At 42.5% G+C, this 26,160-nt stretch overlaps 1 protein-coding gene and 1 long non-coding RNA gene across 2 annotated transcripts in view; one reads left to right on the forward strand and one right to left on the reverse strand.

The window, feature by feature from the left end:
* The window catches only part of LOC135902464 (uncharacterized), a 55,285-nt gene that overhangs the window by 5,907 nt on the left and 23,218 nt on the right, over positions 1-26,160 (forward strand). The window contains exon 2 of the long non-coding RNA XR_010564515.1: positions 3,634-3,686. This is a non-coding gene — a long non-coding RNA (uncharacterized lncRNA). The remainder of the gene's footprint in view (positions 1-3,633; positions 3,687-26,160) is intronic.
* The window catches only part of LOC135902462 (NF-kappa-B inhibitor delta-like), a 44,884-nt gene continuing 24,469 nt past the window's right edge, over positions 5,746-26,160 (reverse strand). The window contains exons 6-7 of the mRNA XM_065432548.2: positions 23,232-23,441; positions 5,746-12,858 (exon numbers count right to left, since the gene is read on the reverse strand). Of these exons, the coding sequence (XP_065288620.1) occupies positions 12,835-12,858; positions 23,232-23,441 (234 nt within the window). The 3' untranslated portion in view covers positions 5,746-12,834. The remainder of the gene's footprint in view (positions 12,859-23,231; positions 23,442-26,160) is intronic.

The raw sequence follows: 26,160 nt of genomic DNA on the forward strand, positions 1-26,160 counted from the left end.
TAGAAAGCTGCTTATGAAGCTGTCTCATTTCTTAGGTAATACCAAGCTATTCAAATGGATTGAGGCATATTTGTCCCAAAGGGAACAATTTGTTTCATTAAATTCTGTTAGCAGTACCAATAAACCAGTTCGATTGGGTGTGCTGCAAGGATCTGTTATAGGCCCTTTACTTCTTTCCATTTATATTAGTGATATGGGAGCAGGTTTTTCGCCGCAAATATCCATCAAGCATTACGCAGATGACACCATTATATATGCTAAAACATGCACTCCTAATGATCAAGAGGAGCTTAGTAACCATTTACAAAAAGTCAGTCTCTGGTGTGATGAATGGCAAATGGAATTGAATACATCAAAAACTGTTTGTATGCGTTTGACGCGTAAAAAAGATCCTTTAATATTCCCCTACAGCATTAACGGAGCCAAATTAGCTGAGGCTAAGGAATATAAATACCTAGGAATTCATCTCGCACATGATTTGAACTGGTCGGTACATGTCGACATCATCTGTAGTAAAGCCATGTGCACACTTTGGTCGTTACGATGAAAACTTCACGACGCCACACCAGAGGTAAAAACAATGGCCTACAAAATGACTGTACTTCCTGTACTGGCTTATGCGAGCCATGTTTGGGAGCCGTACACTCAACAGAATGCACTAAAATGTGAGCGCGTACAAAACAGGGCCTTGAGGTTTATTTTTAACACATACGCTAGAACCCAGTCCGTCACCAAACTTAGAAATAGAGCTGGCCTCACGACTGTCAAGCAAAAAATGCAGCTTAACAGGCTGACATTCTTTTTTCACGTATTAAGCGGAGACTATAAAGTAGACTTAGAAAAACACATCACATTAGAGAGACCTGCTAACCCCAGAACAAAGCATCCAAAACATATTAAACCACTTAAATATAGAACAGAATCTTTCAAAAATTCGTTCCTGGTTCGAAGCATACACGATTGGAACAACTTGCCACATGATATAGTAGAATGTACTGATTTACAATCTTTTGTAAAGGCTGTTACCAATTATTTGTAAACGGTTGAGAATACGTTTTATTGTTAGCTGTTTGCCGGTTGCAGTTGTTTGGGTGCGTTAATTTTTGTTGACCCATATAGTGCTATAACTTACTCATTGTAACTCATGTTGTTTGTTGCTTCATATTTGTTTATATGCTGTGCCTTCCTAGCCCGATTGCTTTGTATTGAATTGTTTAAACATCTACTATGTCTAGTTTGATGACAGCAATGTAACCGCAACTCCTGTCTTGGCTTGTGCTGACAATATGAATAAATAAAATAAAAAAGATATGTAGTTGCATTGCATTATAAGACGGAATAAAATGCTACCTGTCCAGTTCAATTCGATATTTAGAAAGAACAACTCATTGACGTTACCCTTGACAACGATGCGAGCAGTCGAAAGGTTTCATTTTTGCTTGACTCTGCACCACCCTCACTTTCGCATTTCAGTTGTTTTATTGTTAAGTAGTGCTGCACTAGTCTTGCTAGCTCTCAAAACTCACACAAACTGCAAGTAGCAGAGAATTTCATGCCCATGTGATGTCACAGGATACTAGAACAATCCACGCCACTTTACCAAGAACAGCTGCAGCAGCGAATCTAGTGCTTTGTCTTGGCTGTTTTTCCATGACTACGTGTTTGTTCTTTGTTTAAAAAGCATAGCGCCATCTGTCAGGTGCCATTTTACTACCCGACAGCAGTAAAGGGTGGTGATGGTGTATGCAACATTATCACTCCTCGATCAGGGGTAGGCAGTTTGAATTTCCTTTCATTTCATTACCTTAAAGACCCGCAAAGGGTGTTACATAAGAGGTGGGAACAAACATTCAGATGACTTATAGTAATCAATACAATGAAGAGGGATTTATAATAATTTCCGCAAAAGCGGATGAGGACGTAATACAGCGATGTCGTTGGATAGGTTATACCAGTCGGCTGCAACACGGGAAAAAAATGAAACAGCAAAATTGACAGTGCGGGCACGTGGCCGGGAAACTTGAAATGGATGACTGGTGCGGTGAGATATGCGGGCTGGTGGGATGATATAGGGTGTGCAGCATAGTGAACCGTGGAAAAAGTTGTGAAATAAGCAAAGGCTGGCAATAGAGCGACAGAGTGAAAGTTGTAATAAACCTGATTCCACTTTCAAGGATGATACACTGATGTATGAATATGAAGAGTGAATAAATCCAGCTGCTCTGTTTTGAAGTGATTCAAGCACATTAATAAGGTAGGCATGGTGCGTGTTCCAAATGGGTGATGCGTATTCTAACTTCGATACGACAAAAGTTTTGTATGCTAGTAATCTCACGTGTTGAGGGGCATGGTGGAGATGACGACACAAGAATCCAAGCCTCTTATTAGCAGACGAAATTACATTAGTAATGTTGGGCCCAGGACAAATCATTAGACAGGGTGACACCTATTTATATGATAGGACAGACTGTACAGGGATATTGGCAATTGCGTATGGGAAATCAAGCAAATGATGCCGGCAGTAGAAAGACAGACGTTTACATTAATCAGGATTAAGTTCCGTTAACCAATCGCTGCATCATTCCTTAATGCTGTTAAGGTCGTCCTGAAGCATTTCTTGGTCAGCGGTATTAGTAACAGTGCGATAAATCGTGCAGCTGTCGGCGAACCTTCGTATATTAGAAGATACTTTGGTTGGTAAATAATTAATGAAAATTAAAAATAGGAGCGGGCCTAGTATCGACCCCTGGGGAACGCTGGATGTTACACGTAGGGTAGGGCAATTGCGATTATTAAAAGCAACAAACAGTGAGAGATTAGTCAAGAATTCTTCAATCCATCTTAACATATCGGGTGAGATATTCAAATAGGAATGCTTTAGTAGTAAACATTTATGTGGAACCTTGTCGAATGCTTTTGCAAAATCTAAAAAATATGGCATCGGTCTGTTGGTTAAAGTCGAGATTAGTATGAAAATCATGCACAAAGATAGCCAGTTGCGCTTGACACGAGAAACCTTTTCGAAAGCCGTGTTGTGAAGAATGGAGAAAGTTGTTTGAGTCGAGGATGCTCATAATGTGTGTGTGCAGACGACGTGTTCCATGAGCTTGCAGGGTACGCTAGTAAGAGAAATGGGATGGTAATTAAGGGCTGAATCTTTGTTACCCGATTTGAAGACTGGAATGACCTTTCCAGTTTTTCAGTCGTCTAGTAGCTGTCCAAATGAAAAGGAGACAGAAATTTGCCCCAAGCATTAGTGTTCTTAAGAACTTTCAAGTTAATATTATCAATGCCACAAGTGGATGAATGTTTTAGGCTTTGGATTAGTAATGATATACCCGATGGTTGGAATGCAAGTGGTATCATTGCACGCCCAATCTTTGAAGATGGCGTAGGAAGTGACGTTTCTGTTTCATTAGTAAAAACGCATGAAAAAGTGGCGCTGAATAAGGCAGCACACTCAGTGTCAGTGACGACTGTGCCTGTTTCATCTGTCAGGGTTATCTTGGGTGCGTGATGCAGGTTTACGATTCGCCAGAATTTTGGGGGGTTACTGGTACACATATTAGGTAGGTCCAAATGAAAAAAACATATGCTTGGCATCACGAATTCCAATCAAATATATTTTTTCAGCCTCCCGGAATTTCGCCCATGCATCACCCGTTCCCCTGAGTCCTGGCCAAAGGGTAAACACGTTTCTTCTTATTTTTCAAACGATTCAGTGCGTTATTGAACCAGGGCTTTTATGAAACGCAAAAACTGAACTCGGGAATAAATTTGTTGATTAGACATTCAAGTTTATTTTTGAACAATGACTAATTTTCTTGAATGCTTTGAGGATAAAAACTAGGGGCAAAAACTTCATAAAATACATGAAGCTCATTACTTATTGTCACATAATTTCCTTTGTCATAAAGACGGATAATCTTGTTGTATTTTCGGCGCCAGATCGGGGTGAGCTCAAAGCTAGCATGATTGACTTTGCGGTCGCTAATCTCAGGGAGGCACGCAATGGTCTGAATGCTATCTGGTACATTAGTTAGAAGGAGGTACAAAATGTTTGCACTGTTTTGTGCTATGCAAGTGGGTTCTAGTATTAGTTAAGCCAGATTGAAATTGTGGCAAAGATCAATAAATTCATTAAATTGCATTAAAGGTAAGCGGACACTTCAGATGCAATTTTCTCTTAAACTAAGTCTTTTCTTGGCACGAAACAAGTTCTGCGAGGTTTTTGGAATGGCATTTTAACAGTCCATGATGACTTGATATTCGGCTTTAGTATCCCATTAATTAAGAGATGTGAAGAGAAGTACACCAGAAGAACCTACCAGTCCAGCCTGAGTAAATGTACACCTCTAGCATCCCTTTAAAGGGCCCCTCACCAGGCCCCATAGCAAATTTTGGTTATACACTGGAATTTGTTACGTGTTCCCTAGGGAGTGTTCTGCCGCAATATTTTTGTCATATTGGCTCGGTAATAGCCGAGATATAAATATTTCAGTGCCGCGAACCCATTTCACAAGGCGAGCTCTACTGCATAGTGAGACACTCTCTCCACTCGAACCGTCTAGCCTCCGCAAGCAAAATTCCTTCCCCGTGTTCTATCATACCGGACCTCGAGGATCGCGTGATGTCTATGTCACGCGCCCAGCCTTCATTATTTTTTTGTCCTCACTTTTTTGTTTTTGTTTTTCGGTGCTGCGTTTTCCGCTGACGGTGTCGCGCGCAAGCTGTTGTGATGTCTTGTATCGCACAGCGCAAGATTTTGCGCATTGTGCACAGGGGTACATGACCAGTGGTGTAATTCAGTGCTACACGAATACTGAGGCAGAACAAGCGAATCGCAGAGCCTGATCACGCATGGAACACGGTAGAAAATGGCATAGTTTCGGTACCTGCGCACGTGACTGCAGGACCATGGGAACAAGCAGAAGTACATCTCTCTTGCTTCGGGGCGAAGTAAAACAATAAACATGCAGGCATTCCGTTTGTGTGTTTTATTAGAGAGGTTTAGCTTGTCCGGTATTTTGGTAAACGCAGGCGGATGGGCACGTTGGGACAGAGGCATAAATGGGAGCAGCCTGAATGATGCAGCCACTTGGTGGCACAGACCTCAAAGAGACAAAATCAGCTAGTATTGTCTTAACCAAGTGTATTCTACTTCACTGCTGGTGTAAATTTTCGGCAGCAACACGACTGCGCCAGTGCCGAACATTTACGCCAGCAGCGAAGTAGAATACACTTGGTTAAGTCAATACTAGCTGTTTTTCTCTTTGAGCTCTGTGCCACCAGGCGGCTGCACCATGCAGGCTGCTCCCGTTTACGCCTCTGCTCCAACGGCCCCGTCCGCCTGCGTTTACCTGAATACAAGACAAGCTAAATATCTCTATTATTTCTCTAAATTTCACTTTGTCAATTCAAGCAACAGATCACACAAATAACAGATGTTTCCTTGGATAATTCTCAAAGTCACGTGTCACCACGAGCGACGTCACAGTGTGGACCCGACTACGTAGGCATAGGGACGCGACTATGTCACCGTCCGGCTTGGAGCGCGGTTGCCGCGAGAGGAAGGGAAAGTGGCGTTCGGATTGAAATTTCAGACCTTTCCGTGGTGCGTAGCGACGTAATTCTTTGCCAACACAATTGTTAGCACGCATTGTACGCTCTACGCTTGTCAGCTCAAAAGGGCCAGACCTGGTGAGGAGCCTTTTAACGGGAGAATTTCAATGTACAGTGCAGCACTTTCCACTGGAAACTATGATAAAGTTTATGCAGCCAGTTTCATTACAGTGAAGTATTACACAGAATTGAATGCATGCAGGTTCATGCAAGCACATTAAAACTTCAACAGCAGTGGCAACAGCAGTGGCAACAGCAAGGCATTACATCTAGTGAAGTGCAAAAATTCAGTAAGTGCAGTAAGTAAACAGGCACTACAGAAAAAGTCCACATCTTTCTAAACACTAATGCATTACATAGAAACAACAATAAAAACAAAATATTCGCACTGCTTCACACGGATCAGTGAAGCTGAGCACCCTCAAGCAGAAAAATATTGCCCAACTAAGGCTAAGCTAAGGCTAAGCTTACGCGACATATAAAACCTGCAGTGACTGAAGCAAAATATGATTTCACCCAATGGAAGACTTCATAGAAAGTGTAGGCATACAATAAAGCTCTGCCTCAGGGCTTTACATTCTACGTTGAACTGTTCTAAATGCAAAGTTATGTAGATATAGAAAAGAGGACAAGTTGACATAACATGTAATTTAATGCTTTTGAAATCATTGAAATAATGCAACATTAAACATTTCTGGCTTTCATTTGACACTTTCAGCACTCCTTGGTGCTTAGGTTTCATACTGACGCTTGGAATCTGAACAATTGAACTGTTTATTTTTCTGGCGGGCCAAACTGAAGCCAAAGCACTGCAGCTGCAACAGCAACATGAGAGCATTTGTACACTTAATAAATGCACAGCTGAGAGCTCAAGCTGAAGTCTTTCTCTTAGCATTATGATTAAGACGGTTGTGGCACTTAAAAACTTAAGGCAACACTCTTATGGCATCCTGCTTGATACAAACAAACCTAGGAGCCATATTCTGTAATGAGCAATTCCACTATACATTCTTTAGGCCTTATTGTTGGCTCAACTACCTTTGTGCAACCGTTATCACTGTGATTTATCATTTGGTATGATAGATGACAAGGAAAGAAGAATAGAAAATGAAATACTGCATCCAGGTATAATGAACATTTTCAAAAGTAAGGCGCTGTGCTATCACAACTAACATTTCAAACCCTGTAGCTGTAAAAGGAGGATGCATGTGAGGTTCCTACTCAGGCAACCACAGTCAGCATGAACACGGCTCGACAGGCCACTGCCACGCAAAGTGTTGGCGGTTATGGTTTGTCGACCATTTGCTTACGTTGTTGCTGATAACGGTTCACGATGGTGTTCTACCTTTAGAACTTCGCGCTTTTTTGGTCAAAGTGAAAAGAAAAAGGAAAAACGTAACCTTGCGGCGCACGACGTAAGTGTGGCCGATGCTGCAGCCATGGCGGCAAGACTTTTGCAAAATGCTCGTATGCCACAGTAGTTTCCTCTTCCAGCCAACTAGAATGCTACTCTATCGTATTCAGAATCCACTCATGTCGCACTGTTAGTAACATATATCACAAGCTCTCAAACAAACAATGAAGTGAATGCACTCGTAGTTTCTAAATGACAGGTGATCGGAACCGGCTGGGCACCGTTTCAAAGAGGCTTTTCATTCGTTAATGTTTATTGTTTTTAAAGGAAATTTGCAATTACATGCATAGAAGTGTCAGGAACAAAAATGAAAGCAGCGAAATTCAATTTTCGGACCAATGTGGTGTTGAATCGTAACTGCCAATGCCAGCTGCAGTGTCTTTAATTTTTGTGCATTTTGAAGGGCGAGTCCACATACAGTCGAAACCACTTATAATAATACCGGCTTTAAAAATACATCGATTATAACAATGGGAAGCTGCTGCACCATCAACTTCTGTATGTTTTCCATGGTGAAATAACTCGCTTACTACGATGCCCTGATGCCGCATTATTGGTTGTAACAACAAAGTTTGGCTGCTAGATGTCTGAACCGAACGGTAGTGAAATGCAAAACCTTGAAAAGAAAAAAAAAAAAGAGAAATTCGAGCCCTTTCATGATGGGCCGCTGCTCCAACAGCCACCATGCGCTCATTTTCTAGCCATCTCCGCGCGCCTCTCTCCTGTCACCCTTCTCCTCTCTGAACAGGAATGGGCTGTGCACACAGCTTGGTTACACCCACAGCTCTAAGCCGCCCCACCCTCTGAAACATGAATGGACCACGCCAACTGCGCTGCTCGTAGGTTGCTTGCTGGCTCCTCATTCAGTGCAGTTCTGCAAATGTTTAATAGCTCGCGTTGGTCTTCGTTGTTTGCGCCGAAATCATTCCTGGCCACGCAGTTTCTCACCGCCGAAACTGAAGATGGCTGATCCGACCACTGATCATTGGCAATGTGCGACGTTACTGGTGAAAAGAAAGCGCACGGCTGTAGATTTGGAAACTAAGTGCTTCTAACCGATGAGGCGATCAGCGCGACTGTGCTTGCATCAGATAGCGACGGCGATGACGGCAGCAATGACATGGTAGGGCACACTGCCTCAACGTTGTCCTCACAGGAGGCCCGGCAGATGTTTCCCTCACTCCGGGGCTTTGTTATCACGAGGAACCTTCCGCTGCACTACAAGGAGCACCTGGATGCCTTGGAGAAGGATGTCGGCAAGCTTCACATAAAGCATGCAAGGCTGAGGGACTTGGGGTTTTCTCGTGAAAGTCAGTGAGAAGTACGTGTCGAGATGCTTGTGGTGATCCCACCTCAGCGTTTCTTCTGGATTTCTCGCAATATTTAAAAGGCCCCTTTTGGGGCCACCAAAGCGATGCCTCGGCGGTACTCGCATATCGCTTGCCACCCATGAAACCTCGTTGCGGTTGTTACAGCAGTGCCATTCGTTAACGCCGAGAGCCGCGGCTTGTTACACGCAATCAGAGCGCCCAGGAAGGAGTTAAACGAGTGAACACAATCAGCAGCTGGTTGGAGGAAGATGGTGGGGAGAGGCACTGGCCTCCCTGCCATTATAATTTCCTCACAACAGCTCTGCCATCACCCTATTTTGATTTTTTCATGCAACCCAGTTACAACTATTATCGGTTATAACAATGGAATTTTCATGGCACCTGAATATTGTTATAAGTGGGTTCGACTGTATAACAAACTGCTGATACAAAGACCACTTTTTGTGGAATTATTGAGTTAATTAAAATTAAAATTAGATTATGAGATTTTGCGTGCCAAAGCCACTTTCTGATTATGGGGCACGCCATAGTGGGAGGCTTAGGAAATTTGGATCACTTGGGGTTCTTTAACATGCACCTAAATCCAAGTGCACCGGTGTTTTCGCATTTTGCCACCAGCAAAATGTGGCTGCCGCGTGACCGGCATTCAGTCCTGCGATCTCCTGCTTAGCAGCCCAATACCATAGCCACTAAGCAAACAAGGCAGGCGTCAAGTTCATTATTAACGGGTTCAACTGTAGCCCCCCTGAAGGCATGGAGTGTTTACTGTACACAGAGCTATGTATATCAGTATGACAATCTGTATGATTCATGCTTCCTGCTGTTTATGTGCAAATCTACATACACTTCAGACGTGTTAGAACAGCATTTTGCCTGTAGCATAAGGGTGCTTGTTTTAGAGTTGGAGGAAGGTAACACTTCTTGCCGTGGCACCGAACCTCTTTCACTTATTGTGGGCATCTATATACACTGCGGCCAAAGCGAAGCCAGCAATGCTTAGCATCGCGAGCTGGTCTCATTCTCAAGTACTGACAAAGCACAATGCTGTTTACCATCGGTGATGCAATGAGAGCTGGCATATTCGGCATGATATGATTAATGGCCTCTCTTCCATATACAACAGCAAATTCCATAACTCTCTGCTGGCTCAATGTGGTCCTTTCTGCCACAGAATATCACCTTCTTAAATTTGCATCGTGGATACACATTAAACTAACACATCTGCTTGTTTACTACACATAGCCACAAACGTTTCGCCAAGTGCTATGACTGTGCACAGTTCATGCCAACAAATAACTAAAACAACTAACTAACTGAGCAACAAGTTAAGTTTTCTCAAGCAATGAATGTAAACACACAGAAACAAGCACAAATCTATGATGCACAAGAAAAATGGAGATCATACAGTAGTGTGGAATGATAAAAAGTATAAAGTGTGACAATGTGGTTACATAAATGGTCAGCAATCCATGGCTCTCATGTCAGTCGCAGACACAGTAAGGAGATGAGGCATCAAAGCACAAGTGAAGATGTGAGGGCCAATTGTTGATGCTGTTAGGCACCACCCTCCATCATACTGTACGATCTTTAAAGTACTTTGTCAATTCATGAAAGTGTTGTCTTAGAATCACTTCAAGCAAATTACTCTGCACTATACAGAGTTTTACAAGAGCATATGCAAGGCCCTTGGATACCTTATCAAATAGCATGTCCAAATTGTGCAGTGCAGAACACAATGCAGTTCTTTGCAAGTTACTTATGCATGTCATCTTTTATATTTAGTATGACAAACTTTGTATGGATTGCATAGCTAACATAAAAACATTGTGCCATACAGGGCAGCCCCTTTCTTCTACATAACCTTTACTATTTCCCCTTCATTGCATGCGCAACAAGCAAATGATAAAATAAGCTTTCATTTAGCCTAATCACTTCAAGAACTAAATGTCAACAATTTTTTGTTGTTCTTTTCAAGAGACAAGTTGCCCGGTATTGCACTGCTATGCTTAAAAAGATATCAGTGCTGCTGTAAGTGCTTCGATTCCAGCCTACCAGATAGTGCTGCAAAATTTGACCGTTGTCAATGCTTTGGAGATGTAGAACAGTTTGCTAAAGGCCTCTTTGAAGATATGAGTAGGATGCCATAGCTGTTTTGGATGCATACGTGCAACGCTGTGCTAAAGCTGTACATTACAGACTTTATACAACTCCAGTGCTGCACATGAGCCTGTGGTCTGCTCTGAAGAGCAAGTGAGCCATATCATACGCATTGGTCTTGTTGGAACAATATGCACCCCACTATGGAATCAAAAATGATTTTGTACATACAGGATGAACATGGGAACCTAGCAGACAAATTTCCATGCTTGAGTACCACAGCTAGCTTAGTGCATGCAAAGCTGTACTATAAGATTGCAGCAAAAAATAATAGCACCATATGATACTTGATGGTAACAATATCAGCCAGCAGAGTGCAGTGCCTTTTACCCTATGCAAACCAAAGCCTGCAAGCAACTGGGATGCTGGGAGAAGTGTTTCAGAAACCGCATGTCAATCAGCACCCATGCTAAGGAACAATTATAAGCTATAATGCTGAGCAGAACTATCAACAAAACATTAGGACATGCATAGTTGCTTAGGGCATGGATTTGCTTGCTTCACTGCACTGAATGATTAACACAAAGTGAAAGCTCACCAGTGAGCTAACCACAGATAGCTGTTTTGAGTGGACCTCTGGGCCCACTTTAAGAACAGCACTCAAATGAGCATGACTTAACCTAGGTCATGTGACCTCTCAATGGGAGGGCAACTACACTGCTTAATAAATGACAGAAAAAAATCTTGCGGAAGGACGATTACAGCAAATCACACAAGTGCAGTGCTGACGATTTCAAGATGCAGCACTGCTGCTTCAAAAGAAAAAAGAAAAATGGCACTTAAATTACAAGAGAGTGACTGGTGGAGAAACCTCCTTTGTACAATGTCTCAGGTCCATGATTCATAGAAACTGAAAAGAGTCAGTCTTTGCTTGGGTCGTGTGCTTGGGCTGCCCAATCACTGCCATTGCCTGGTGCATGCACCATCTGGGCAACAGCATGATGTCAAAGACATGCGAGGGCATTGGAAGAGAGTGTTCACCTATGCTTGTAGCCTGCTTCTACACATTCTCCCTTTTACTTTTCTATTTCGTGGACATTTTCATCTGTATAGAAACACAGAACTGGGTTGAAATCGTTTGCAGCCTTCTGACACGTCAAACTATCTTAGGTATGTTCCACCTTCACAGTAAAGCATGTGTCAGTGGGTGTCACAATCTCGACCAAGCAACTTGATGCTTCTCAAAAGGTGTTAGAGCAGCAGTAAAGGCATGCACACCGGCACAACTTTCCAGTGTACTCAGTGGTGAACCTATCCCAAGACAGTGTTTTAAGTCTGCCTTAAGAGGAAGCTTTAACTTGGGCCCAACTCCAACGCGGTCTATTCAAATACATGTAAAACGCAAGAACGCCTTTTTTGAGATAACCCCTGGACCGATCTTAATGAAATTTGTTGCAATTGAGAGAGAAAGTTAAATTCTAGTGACTGTTGCAAGCGGAATTTCGATTTAGGGCTTGAATTATGTTAAAAATATTTTCAAATATTCGACCGTTTGAAAAAAATAGAAGCACGAAGTTTACAAATTAATTGCGCAGCATCAAGAATGGATATCGCAGTTCTGTAAACGGCATCCATTAGATCATTCAAAGCGGACAAAATCGATATGTCATGTTACATCTTATGTGAATTTGTAATGCAGGTTACAAGGGTTCTGCAAAAGCTGTATTTCCATATTATTAAATGTTTTTATATTCATGTGTAACATATAAATTTTGTCTGCATTATATTTACTATTAGTTGCAATTCACAGAATTGTACTATCATTTTTTGTTGTTGAGTTACAGAGATCTAAACTTGATGGTTTCGTTTTTTGAAAATTTTCGATTTTTACCAATTTTTAATAGAAAGTTGGCGAACCAGCTTAAAAATTCGAAACCAACAGTCACTAGACTTTAAGTTTTTCTTTTAAATACAACAAACCTAGTCAAATTTGGTGCAGTGGTTGCCAGGAAAAACGAATTTTCGTTTCACATGTATTTAGATAGGAGCACCTGAGCTAAAGCTTCCTCTTAATGTCCAAGTTATTGCAACTTTGCTCTTCTTCAGATGCACCAATAATTACTGCACTCTGAATCCCAGTCCCAGTGAATATGCAGAGGGGGTCCAGAACCAGCTGCTCTTTGTCAGCAATAGGCACAAACTTTTCACTTCAACACTTCTTGCAATGTGGTAGGAGCCAAAGTTAAAAGAGTATGAGCGATATCAGAAGTGGTGTATGGTGTCAAAGCACAGCCAAATGAGCTGGACAATTCCAAACAAATATGCTCAGTGGACCTGGCAGGCAGCTTGCTTGGCCTTGCTTGGCCCTCTTCAGATGTCCAGCAACAAGCCCACCTAAGTAAAGAACAAAAGTGCCCCTTATCAAAATCTCAACTTATGTCAGCATCAATGCGCATCGAGCCTGGTACATGTGCTAGGTATGTTCTATTTATGCTTGCATAAACACTCACCCCCCCCCCCCCTCATGATGTTTACATTTACTGTAAGCCGAGTCCTCAACTCCATTACTGCACTACCTGCCACCTGCTTTCTTTCTTGTACTGGCGAAAGCAATATTTTTACACCTCAAGCATGCAACAAAGATCACCACACTTGCTATTCAAAGAAGAGGTTATCCCTCACCCTGTCACAGATGTAGACAGGTCACCCTTGTAATCTAACCGAATGGGACTTATGCAAACTGCTTCTATGTAGTCATTATGGTTTCAGTTAAGATTCTACTGCACATTCATGAGAAGGGTTGCACCAGTGTAACAGCTGCAACCCTAAATTTGTGTTAAAGGAACACTTAAGTGCAACACTATATCACTTTACAGTGCTCTTTGAAAACTATATTTTCATTCAGTAAACATAAGAGGGTTGACTACTAATCCAAAAAGAAAAGTCATGCTACCCTTACTTATAATTTTACGCCAAAATCTTAGCACTAGTACAGCAGTGCGATGCCAGGTATATCGAAATATTTTCTTGGTTATTGGCTTATTATTTTTATATTTCACCATTTAAGTCATTTTTACTCCTGCATGGGCTGCACCGCACAAATTAGCCCCCCACCTAACCCCCCGCCCCCCCAAAAATTAGGTGCTACCCTTATACCAATGGTTTTTAAATGGGGGTCCGTGACACTCAAGCCCGCAAAAGAAAATAAGAAAGGAAAGAAAAAAATTCATACCCGAATTCGATTTGGAAAAAAAAAAAAAAATAATAATCAGCCTGTTTTGTCTACTGCAGGACGAAGGCCTCTTCCTGTGATCTCCAATTACCCCTGTCCTGCGTCAACTGATTCCAACTAGCGCACATGAATTTCCTCATTTCATCACTCCACCTTGTCTTCTGCCATCCTCGAGTGCATTTCCCTTCTCTTGGTACCCATTCTGTAACCCTAATGGTCCAACAGCCATCTCACCGGCGCATTATATGACCTGTCCAGCTCCATTTTTTTTCTCTTAATGTCAATTAGAATATTAGTTATACCCTTTTGCTCTCTGATCCAAAGTGCTTTCTTTCTGTCTCTTAATGTTATGCCTAGCAATCTTCATTCCATCGCTCTTTGTGCGGTCCTTAACTTGTTCTCAAGCTTCTTTTCAGTCCCCAAGCCTCTGCCCCATATGTCAGCACTGGTAAAATGCACTGATTCTACACCTTCCTTTTCAATGATAATGGTAAGCGTCCACTCAGGAGCTCACAATGTCTGCCGTGTGCGAGCCAACCCATTTTTATTCTTCTATGAATTTCCTTCTCATAACCAGGGTTCCCTGTGATTAATTGACCTAGGTACACATACTCCTTCATAGACTCTAGAGGCTGACTGGCGATCTTGAACTCTTGTTCCCTTGCCCAGCTATTCATCATTATCTTCGTCTTCTGCATATTAATCTTTAACCCCACTCTCTCACACTCTCTCTGTTAAGGTCCTCAATAATTTGTTGTAGTTCGTCTGCATTGTTGCTGAATAGAACAATGTCATTGGCAAATCAAAGGTTGCTAAGGTATTCGCCATCGATCCTTACTCCCAAGCCTTCCCAGTTTAATAGCTTGAATACTTCTTCCAAGCAGACAGTGAATAGCACTGGAGAGATTATGTCTTTCTGTCTGACCCCTTTCTTTATAGGCATCTTCCTGCTTTTCTTGTGTAGAATTAAGGTAGCTGTGTAATTTCTGTAGATATTTTCCAAGGTATTTATGTAAACGTTCTGTACTCCTTGATTACGTAATGCCTCTATGACTGCTGGTATCTCTACTAGACAGTTTTAGTTTAGCGTACGCAACTATTGCATACGCTATACGCTGTAATATAGCGTACGCTAAGCAGCGCACGTTTTCTACAATTTTAGATGGCCGACGATATCTTCGGATCTCTGAGGCCACATGGCGTCGTTGCGGCTATTTCGCGCCTGTAGCGATAGGTGGCGCTGACATCTCGAATGTTTCTTTCGTTAGGCTTTGACTCGTTCGAAACGAGAAGCGATCTCGAAAACACCACGAAGTTATCCATAATACTCTGTCGTCGAAGTGGCCTGAGACTAAGCGAAAGCCGTTTACACAGTGACTTGCTACGAACGAAGTGCATTTTACAAAAGCAACGCCAAATTCAATTCGAAGCGGGCAGCCGGGACCGCCGCCATGTTTCCCGCAAACTTTGCAAACCATGCAAAAACGCTAACGCTAACTCGTTTGCGTTGCGTATGCCCGCTATACCTGCCATTTCTTTTAGCGTTCAGTGCATGCGCAGTGACGACCCACTATTTTTTAGCGTACGCAACGGAATAGCGTACACTATACTAAAACTGTCTACTGAATCAAATGCCTTTTCGTAATCTATGAAAGCCATATAGAGAGGCTTATTGTACTATGTGGATTTCTCGATAACCTGATTAATGACATGGATGTGATCCATTGTAGAGTATCCCTTCCTAAAGCCAGCCTGTTCCCTTGGTTGACTAAAGTCCAGTGTTGCCCTTATTCTAATGAACATTATTTTGGTAAATATTTTATATAATACTGAGAGTAAGCTAATGGGCCTATAATTTTTTAATTCTTTAACGTCTTCCTTTTTGTGGATTAGTATAATGTCTGCATTCTACCAGTTTTCTGGGACCCTTGCAGTCAATAGACACTTCGTACAAAAAGCCGCCAGTTTTCCAAGCATTATGTCTCCTCCATCTTTGATTAAGTCGACTGTTATTCCATCTTCTCCTGCCGCTCTTGCTCGTTTCATGTCTTGCACGGCCCTTCTGATCTCATTGCTAGTTATAGGATGAGTTTCTGTCTGTATCCTGTTCATTACTGTTTCTAATTGAGGTATCCTGACTCCTCTGGGTACTGCATAGGTCAGTATAGAATTCTTCCGCTGCTTTTACTATCTTCGAGAGTGCTGATGATATTAGCCTGCTTATCTTTCAGTGCATACATCTTGGTTTGTCCTACGCCAAGTTTCCTTCTGAGTGATCTCAGGCTGTGTCCATTTTTTACGGCTTCTTCAGTCTTTCTCACGTTATAATATTGAATATGACTTATTTTTGCCTTGTTGATCAGTTTTTACACTTCCGCAAATTCTATCTTATCTCTTGAGTCAGACATTTTATTTGTTTGTCGTTTCTTTATTAGGTCCTTTGTTACTTAGGAGAGCTTACCTACTGGTTGCCTTGGTGGTTTGTCTCCCACTTCAACTGCTGCCTCTGAAGCCAGCCTAGTTACGGTTTCATTCATTACTTCTATGTCATCTTCAGCTCTCTATTCTAGGGCTGCATATGTGTTTGCAAGTACCAGCCTGAATTTGTCTGCTTTTATCCTTACTGCCTCTAGGTTGACCAGTTTCTTCTTAACCAATCTTACTCTTTCTCTCCTCAAATTGAGGTGAATCCTAGCCCTCACTAACCTATGATCACTGCACTTTACCCTACCTATCACTTCTACATCCTGCACTATGCTGGGATCAGCAGAAAGTATGAAATCAATTTCATTTCTTGTTTCACCATTAGGGCTTTTCCAGGTCCACTTCCTGTTACACTTCCTGAAAACGGTTTCATTATTCAAAGCTTATTCCTTTCTGCGAATTCTACCAGTACCTCTTCCTTTAGCATTCCTAGAATCAACGCCGTAGTTGCCAACTGCTTGTTCACCAGCCTGCCTTTGCCTCGCTTTTGAATTGAAGTCACCCATTACTACAGTATACTGAGTTTGCACTTTTCTCATCGCTAATTCAACATCTTCATAAAACTGATATACTTCATCATTATCGTGACTGGATGTTGGAGCATAGGCTTTTACTTCCTTTAATCTATACCTCTTACTAAATTTGATTACGACCACAGCTACCCTCTCATTGATGCTCTAGAATTTGTCAATGTTGCCCGCTATGTCCTTATGGATTAGAAATCCCACCCTGTATTGCTTCTTATCTGGCAGACCTCTATAGCAGAGGACATGTCCGTTATTCAGCAATGTATAAGCTTCTCCATTGCTAATCTCACTAAGGCCGATGATATCCCAAACAATGTCTGATAGTTCCTAAAAGAGCCCTGCTAAGCTAGCCTCGCTTGACAAAGTTCGGCAATTGAAGGTTGACAGTGTCAGTTTCCACTGGTGTCCTGTCCGGACCCAGAGATTCTTAGCACCCTCTACTGCGTTATAGGTCTGACTGCCGCCTTGGTCAGGTGCTCCGCAGCTGCTGGGGACTGAGAGTCGTGGGTTGATTGTAGGAATCATTCGGGAGATAGTTGCCGAATACTGCACCAGGGAGGCCAATTCCTGTTTTGGTGAGGGAGTGTTTGTTGAAGCTTAGTGGGCTTTCCTAATTAGGTTGTACCTGGATTAGTACAGCCGCACTCGCTCTCGGTATCTTTTGCTGGTGTCAAGCATCACTCCAAGCCTGCAGATTTGTGCACTGGAGGAAGTGAATTTCAAGCTCACCACCGTCGATTTGAAAAATGTTAAAAAATGTTTGAATATTCGGTTCGATACGAATATACCAATCAAATCGAATATGTTGCTGGCTGTGCAGAAGCATATATGGTTCTTAGCACTTGGTTTTATCGAATCTAAGAACATTGTTGTGATATTGTAATGAATTTTATGATAATTTGATGCTCCTTGCAAAAGTTGACTTGTAAAGTGCACTTAGCCGCTAAACGTCAAAACTGTGCGGGAAAGCCAGCCTCAGCAGCAAGGGGCAAGGGTCTGCAGATAGCAAGGATGCTTCTCTCTCTCTCTCTCTTTCTTTTTTGTCATTGCCACCTTTAATTTTGAGTTTATTGCTCAAAAGCAAGTGCAATGAGTGACGACTGGCACAGGGCCAAATGCTTGCGAGTTTGCAGGCATTTGATGCGGTATATTAAGGTGCAGGTTAGCAAGGGCAGCTAGTGGGAATTACTCAATTTTCTAAGTTAACATGAGCCAAATGCACAATTTCTTTAGTATAATGGCTTGCTAGTCTAATTTAGTAACAGTGACAATGTAATTGTAATGGTCCAACATATCAAATTAACCTAACTTGCTAATAAGTGCATGTGCAAATCATTACTCGATATTCAATTCAATATTAGCAAACCCCTAAAAAAGCATTTTTTTAATTGCATGTTTTTTGGAGGCCAGTTTAGTCTCCCGGAACTGCGGCAGCAATCCACACAAGACAATAAAAAAATAAAACACGTCACAATGTTCGCTGCCAATTTTGTTAATAGAAAAGAATATCTTCCTATAAAGAAAGACTCTTCATAGCCGTCAGCACAAAAAGCAAGTGCTGCCACTAACTTGTGAATTTGGTGAAATGGGCTATATACTATAACGTTTCCTCTACTCTAGAATTAAAAATAAAACTACAAAAGAAAATTACAGTCACATGCAATCTGAGCTGTAAAACAATACCCGAGGTCGAAAGCGCCCCATGACTACAGCGACGTACAAAAAATTGATTTCAATAATATAAATAATTGGAATAGTGTTCTGCTCTCTAAAGTGTCATATGCTGGCGCCAGTGAGCAGTCTTGAGGCCCCTTCAACTATGAGCACTGTCTTGCAGCTCATATTGCATGAAACTGTAGAACATAGACATCGAGAATTGAACCAACACTTTTCTTTTAGGAACCAGAGATGGTACCACTACACTAATGTGCCACTCAAGATGGCGGCTTTCTGATGGGCTATTTGATACATTGTGAAAGGTACATTCAATTGCCTTCGCAATGTTTCTTTCTTTTTCCCCAAATTTCGGGTTGTTAAGGCATCCTTCCTCCTAATCTAGGCAAATTGTATACACAAAACTTGACTCCCTCACAGACATGGAGCCTGCGAGTGCCACTAAAAGCACCTTTCTTTTCAACACTATGGTTTATGGCTGTGTTGACATGGATGTGCAGCTCTCACATCTTCTACAGCGTGCAGTCGCTGCCGTTTACTCCCTGAACACATCTGCAGTGCTAGACAAGTGTAGTACAGTGCTGGTACACCTGCAGTCCAAGATGAACATAGTACACCGCTGGTATCATTGATGTTGCTGCTGCCAAAGAAGACATTGCAACACCTATTTCCATGTAAGAACCCCTCCACATCCCTCCGGCTGCTGTCAGCACTGTACATTTGGCTTCTGTTCATTCGACTCTGGTTAATTAGATTTTTCGGTTAATTTCATCCCAGCCAAAGGTCCTGGCCAGCGCCCATGTATTTCTATAAACTCAAAGTTTCATTATTTCAATCCTAAAATTAACCTCTGCGAGATAATTTGCTCTTGACTAGTCAGCAAGCACGTGCCTGGCCCCTATGATGAGTCTGACAGCAACCCCTTTAGTGGCAGCGCCCGTCTCAGCAAAGTTTAGGGGGCAGTGAATGTGTTAAACGCACGTCAATGCTCATCGAAAACACTCATTTTTGGCCTGCCCTAGGAAGATTTCCCACCAATAGCCATAGCTCACAATGTCTGATTATGATATTTACCCGATTCTAACATGTACCTTTTTTTTTCTAAAAAGAAGATTGGCCTTAACATTGCCTGCGCAGTGCAACTGCACAAGAACACTAAAACCACCTTTGAAACGTTTGTATGCTTTACCGCATAACACGCACGTATCGCGGCGAAGCTCACTCAAGAAAAAACGTGTGGCGAAGCTGACTTCAGGAAACCGGCTGCAATTGTGCAACAATATTTCTTGCTAAAAAATCAGTACGCATTAGAATTCTTTTTTTGTTTAGGCGCTCTTACGTCATTTCTAAATTGTTTTTTTTTTCACTTTTAAGACATAGAAAATGGGCGCGTTTGATTTGGGGATATGTTAGAATCGGGCAAATACTGCCAAATGAATCAGCAGTGTGTTTTGGCCTATTCTGTTTTTTGCATCTTGTTTAATTTGAACTGCCGGATAATTCTACCAATCTCATTGGTCCCGTAAGGGTTGAATTAACGGAAGTCAACTGTACGTACAAATAATACTCACAAGTCACACCATGTTGCAAATTATTCTGGGCAAAAAAGGCAAGTACTGCATCCAAGCATTTTAATTAAACAACAGCCTCCAGGAAATGACACCTGTGTGTGAAATTTGAGTGCAAGCAAGCTAGTTGTTTAATTGGTACAAGCATTTATACGGGGCTCACTTAGCATGCAATATCAGATAAATTGTCCCAGATAATGAAAGAAAAGCTTATCCTCCCTCCAACAGTAGCACAGAATTTTAAGGGAAAGCCTCGCATCAGAGTTGCTGATTACTGTATTTACTCGTGTAAGGCCCGTATTTTCTTCTGTTCTATGTTTTACAGGGTGTGGGCACTACACAAAGGAGGCTCATGGCTACTCGTTGAAGCACTGACTGTAATTGAATGATGAAACACCAACTGCTATGCAGGAAAAGGCTGTCACTAGCGGCAGACTATGAGCGCATATACAGTTCCAAAGCAACTTTTGTACACAGACAATGCCGCTCAAATGTACGAATAATCGGGCCCACATTTAAATGAATTGTGCTTGTAAAAATCAATTCTGCTGTTTTTTAGACCACCAGTACAATGGAAAATTCATTTACAGACTTTTGCTCAGTGTTGTACGCTATCAACATAAAATTAATTGAAAGTTTCGTGATGGCTAAGGCCTAGGGTGCGTCCCGGGTCGTTGTGAAGTGCAGATACTGTGCACGTGGCCTTGACTTTGTGTCAGTTAAGCTATGCTGTGCAAGATCAGTCCGGAACTTTATATGGCTCTATGGCAACAAGCAAGCTTACGCCGTTCTGCAGCCCAGCAAGTGCACAGACAAACTTAGTAGGCTGTCACAGTAGTTTCCAACTGATTGGTTATGGACCCAAACTCCACTACAGGCTTGTAGCCATCAGTCCAGCCTGTGCATTTGATATCAACCAATTATCGATGTGGTCTGCTTGTAGAAATATTTTAAGGGTGAACCTCCCAAAACGACTTGCCACCCACCCACCCCACCTGCCGGCTAGGCCTGACCGGCAATGCCTCATCGGTGACCAAAGTTGCAATTTAGCTCGACTTTTAGTGTTTCCATATGGGGTGCGGTGATGGTGATAATGTTATCATTAGCGAAACTAACGTATTTACTCGCATAATGATTGCACTTGTATAATGATTACACCTCTGAATTTTGTCGTCAAAATTCAATATTTTTTATTTTCCGTGTAATGATCGCACCCTGAACTTGCCGCAGCGATATGTCGTGTGCCAAGTCTAGCTAATAATGATCGTGCTTACCATCTGTCGAATGCTACGCGAACAACTCTTCAAGACAAACCAAGCGGTCTGGACACACCAAACATTCTTAAGTACTAGATGCCTAATTTTATTACTTTCATCACTTTCCTCCATGACTGAAAAAAAAAAGCTGCAATCAAACTTGCCTTGATTATGTGTAGGCTTTATAATGGAAGAAAGGCGCCTTTCGATTCTTCTCATCTGCACTCGTGGGCACGCAACAAATCGCGAGCGGCAACGATAGTAGCCACGTTTACACTGATATGTTAAAAGTGTACCCTATTCATACGCTGACACTTGTAACACAGCTAAGGTATTCTCCCACCCTTAGCGGAAACATGCCGTATTAGAATAGTAGTGAAGACAGATGCCGCAGTTTCCGCAGCATGCCGGCTATGTGTTTCTATGTCAGTGGCAGCTAAGCGCGCCCATCTGTTTCTGTCCCCTCAGAGTGGACATGGGTACTTTATTGCCGCAAACTTGCTGACATTAACGATATTATTCATTACTGATACGGAAGAAACTGTTTCAATGCATGTAATGTACTCACGAGAAGAAAAAAAAATCACGTTTGGCTTGCTTCACCGGCCGCCATTCTTGTTTTGGTGTCCCGCAGCAAACGCAGGACGAAACATTTTTTTATTTCTTTTCGTGGGAAATTTAACCCGTGTAATGATCGCACCCCTGATTTTGCATCAATTTTTCTGACAAAAAAGTGTGATCATTATGCGAGTAAATATGGTAGTGCCATCTAGTACCAGCTTGCGGAATGTTGGTATGCATGTGTTCCAAATTTTCGCACTCCGAGGTGGGAGTCCAGCCTTTACGCAAGTAAATATGATAATTCAACTTCGCTCTACAACCTACTAGCCTCCTGGTCATCTCAGATGGTAGAGCGACTGCCCCAAAAAGACAATCCATGGTTTGATACATGGACAAGCACAAATTTTTCTTCAGCTCTGAAGCTTTCTTTATGAAAACCAACATGAGATTCCTTCGCAGCTTTGTACTACTGTTGGGTGGATGAAAATATTTCCTTTCATGAAGCTTTCTCTAAATCGCAGATTTCCACATAATTTATTTGCAGTTTTAATGGATTACATGCTTGCGTTTCACCTAAATACAGTCGACTCTCATTACAACGGACCCTGATAATCCGACAAAAAACGTCCGTTTTATCCGCAGTCTGTAATATCCAAAATGCCTCACTCCTGAAACTTTCGTTGCAATGTCTACCAACTTCATCAAAGAGTGAGTGATGAATGTCCACAGTTAAAAAGAAACAAAAAGGTCGCACTTTTGCTTGAAAGGCAAAGCATCGATTGCGATAGCAAATTAAGCGAATTAAGCAAGATAAGTGCGGCAGCAGCAGCAAATGAATTGACCTTCGTGCTGTCTCACTTCAATGCGAACTACACGTTGAAAACACAGTGCGTACGAAGCTACCCATACTGGGTGCCCTTTGTCCACATAGCAGATTGTTTTCAAGATACAGCTTCCATGCAGGCCCGCACTCTGTCCGCGTCACAGATCGCTTTCAAGATACAGTGGCCGTGCCGTAAGGGGCAGCTGCTGGAGAAAAATCCCCCCCCCCCCTCTCTCACCTCACCCCCCAACCCCACCCCCCGTGACTCGCACGCGAAAGAAGATGGCGCATGTCTGCCCTACCTTCCTCCCTCGCGCACACAATATTGAGCCGTGACTGTCGTCTGAGCCTCACAAGTTGGTTGTCAGTCCGTGTCGACATGGCAAAAGTATGTTTTATATGGCCAGTATTGAAAAAAAAATTCTAATTTCGTCTGCTGCAGCTGATAGTTCATTGTAGCACAGTCCGTTAAAAGTGAACTTCGTTGCAATATTAAAATAGGTAGAACAAACTAAGGCTTAAATGTGGTCTGTTATACCCGAAAGTCTGTTGTACGTGGGTCCGTTGTAACGAGTGTACACTGTATCTGTAAAGCTTTACTTGGTGTAGTATTGTGAGCAGAGGTTTGTCAACTGTGCATACCTCCGATTGTTGGTCGGGGGGCAGCAGGTCAACTGGGCACATTCCTTCCGTGTTACGTGGCCCCAGGGGTGCCCCGTGGTGCATCAGCAGGCGCACCAGCTTGTCCTGCTCTCGGCTGGAGGAACGGCAAGCCATGTGCAGTGCTGTGTCACCCGCGTTATTGGCAATGGCAACCAGGTGGCGGGGGTTGTCCGCATTCAGCAACAGAAGCTGCAGATGACATGACAACAGGTTCTTTTTGTTCTCTTTCGATAACTAGTCACAATTTGCCTAAAACATAAAGGAAGCCCATATTTCTGTAATAAGAAGAGAAGAGATATTTCCCTTTCAGTGACAGTAGACACATCCGCGCACATGACTTCCTTTCACTAGTTCTTTCCGGCTGTGGCAAGGAAAAAAGACCCGGACATTCAGCTGCAAGTAAATTGAACTCTCTGCTTGAGCAATGTGGCTCTGTTTTATTTCAGTCTGCAATCTACAAATGAATTTGGTTATTTCCACCCTGACAGGACAGATGAAATTCATCTAATTATTCGGCGGGTCGAATTAAACAAGATGCAGAAAAAATGGCAAAACACATTGCTGCTTCATTTGGCAGTAATTGTACAATTCTAACTCACCCCCGAATCAAGCACGTTCCCACTTTCTATTTGTCCAAAGTAGAAAACTAACATAGAAACAGCACCAGAAGTCCTTAACGAAGTAGAAATCCAATGCACTTTCGGTTTTTTAGCACGAAGAATGGGCAAGCGTTTAATGTATTGTACAATGGCAGCCACTTCAGTATAATCAACTTTGCAGCAATATATTTGTGTTATGTGGTAAAACATACAAACACCGCAAAGGCAGTTTTGTTTCATATTTGATTGCACTGCACAGTCCATTCTGAGCCCAAATATTTCGGAAAAAGAAAGAAACGGCACGCATCAGAATTGGGTAAATACCACGATCATACAATGTCCGCTATTCCTTCAACATCTTCTTAGGCCAGGCTGAAAATCGGTGTTTTCAAGAGGAGATGACGTGTGTCACTGCCTTCTAAGGCTTGCCGGGACAGACGCTTCCCCTGAAAGGGTTGCTATTTGGGTCACCATAGGTGTCAGGGGCATGCGTGCTGACTGGTCAAGTTCGAATGATCCAGCAAGGCTAATTTCTCAATCAAAATAATGAAAGCTTGGGCCCATAGTAATGCATGGGTGCCGGCCAGGACCTTCGGTCGGGATCCAATTAGGCGGAGTCAAATTAATGGAAGTCAACTGTATCGGTATATACGACCATTTTACTGATGGCACTGCAATGTTTGACCGGACGTTCAAAGTGTTTCTATCAGCGATGGTTAAGAAATAGATTTTTGTTCCTCATAATCTCAGTAGCCAATATTAAAATTGTACATGTGCTTTAACAATGTATGAAGGGTGACCCCCCTTCCACCCCCCCCAAAAAAAACAGGACTGTAAAAAAAAATAAATAGAGGGAGAGAAAGAAAGAGGAATCACCGACGATTACGATACAGCTATATTGGCTGGTGCGGACAATCTGTCTCGTGTAGTGTGTTGCAAATGGAGCTAGGTGTGGCATGACTGCCCAGCTAATCAGGAGATCGCGAGAGGCAGTGTGTGGGTGACGCGTGGGCATGATTCACAGCAGCCGTCACAGACACTCAGGCAGTGCTTTGTTTCCATATGCTTGACGTGCAACACTACGGCACCATCTTGTCGGCACTGTCGCCGCAGAGCCCTTCTTGCACAGCACTACACTTTTCTTCTCCCGCTTTTGCCATACCCTCTTTCTACACTTTCCTCCTTGCTATCGGTGTCTCATTCCCTGCTGCGCTCCACGTTTGCTCTTTCATCTTTCACTGTGCTTGTTCGCTCGGTTACAAGGGATGCTGATGCTCACCGCAGGAAGCGGCGCCCAAGAGCTGCACTCTAAAAAGAAGGATTAGCTAATACAAGAAGTGCTTAGTGCCATTCAAAATACCATATTTGCACGATTCTACCGTGCCCCCGATTGTAATGTGCAGTTATATTACAATCCAAATGTATAAAAAAGAATAACTTGCTGCTGATTCTACCGTGCACATCGAGTAACGAAAGCTTAGTCGATGCGTACCGTGTTGAAACAATTTTATGGGACATACAAAGGCACACAGACACACACACAGGCGTATCTTAGCAGCTAGTCGCTATCGGAAACTGACGACACCTCCTTATCACTGTCTACCGGCCACATAAAGTCATTTTCAGTTCCATCTAATGCATTAGAAATGCGTTAGATGAAACAACAAAACAGCAAACTCCAAAATGACGGCCACAAAGCAAGCCCCCCCAAAAGAAAGAAAACGATGTCCGTTTGATGGCAGTGTGGCTAGCTACCATGCATGGAGCATTTTGTTTTAGTAAGAATCAGTTTCTGTTTTGATTTTGAGTAGAATTATTTAAGACTGTAATGCACATGCAAATTTGAACACATTTCTTATCGCAAAAAGGTACACATTAGAATCGTGCAAATACGGTAATCTCTAATGAAGTCAACACACTCGTCTAACCTTTTCTCCCACTGTTCGAAGCAACCCTGGATCTCCTCGAGCTTAATGCTGTTGGGTGCCCTCTGCGAAGTAATAAATCTGCTTCATTTATTGAATTTTCTTTAAAAAGAAATAAAAGAATCACAGGAAGCTTGGTCTGATGAATAAGATACATTGGCCCATCCCTGAGAAGCTAATTACCACGTCATAGCCAAACCAGTTGGAGCTGCGGTGCATGTAGTGCTGGTAGCTTTTTATGCAATGTGCTTGCTATGTTTCGTTTGCGTTGAAGCGAGAGCTGTATTAAGGTCAATTCGCTCGCTGGTACTGCCGCGATTCCTCACTTTAGCATTTTTCGTTGAGTTTGCGCGGTCATAGAGCGAGATGTGTTCAACTTTACCT

Source organism: Dermacentor albipictus, chromosome 4 (assembly GCF_038994185.2).
Source record: "Dermacentor albipictus isolate Rhodes 1998 colony chromosome 4, USDA_Dalb.pri_finalv2, whole genome shotgun sequence".
Taxonomy (NCBI): domain Eukaryota; kingdom Metazoa; phylum Arthropoda; class Arachnida; order Ixodida; family Ixodidae; genus Dermacentor; species Dermacentor albipictus.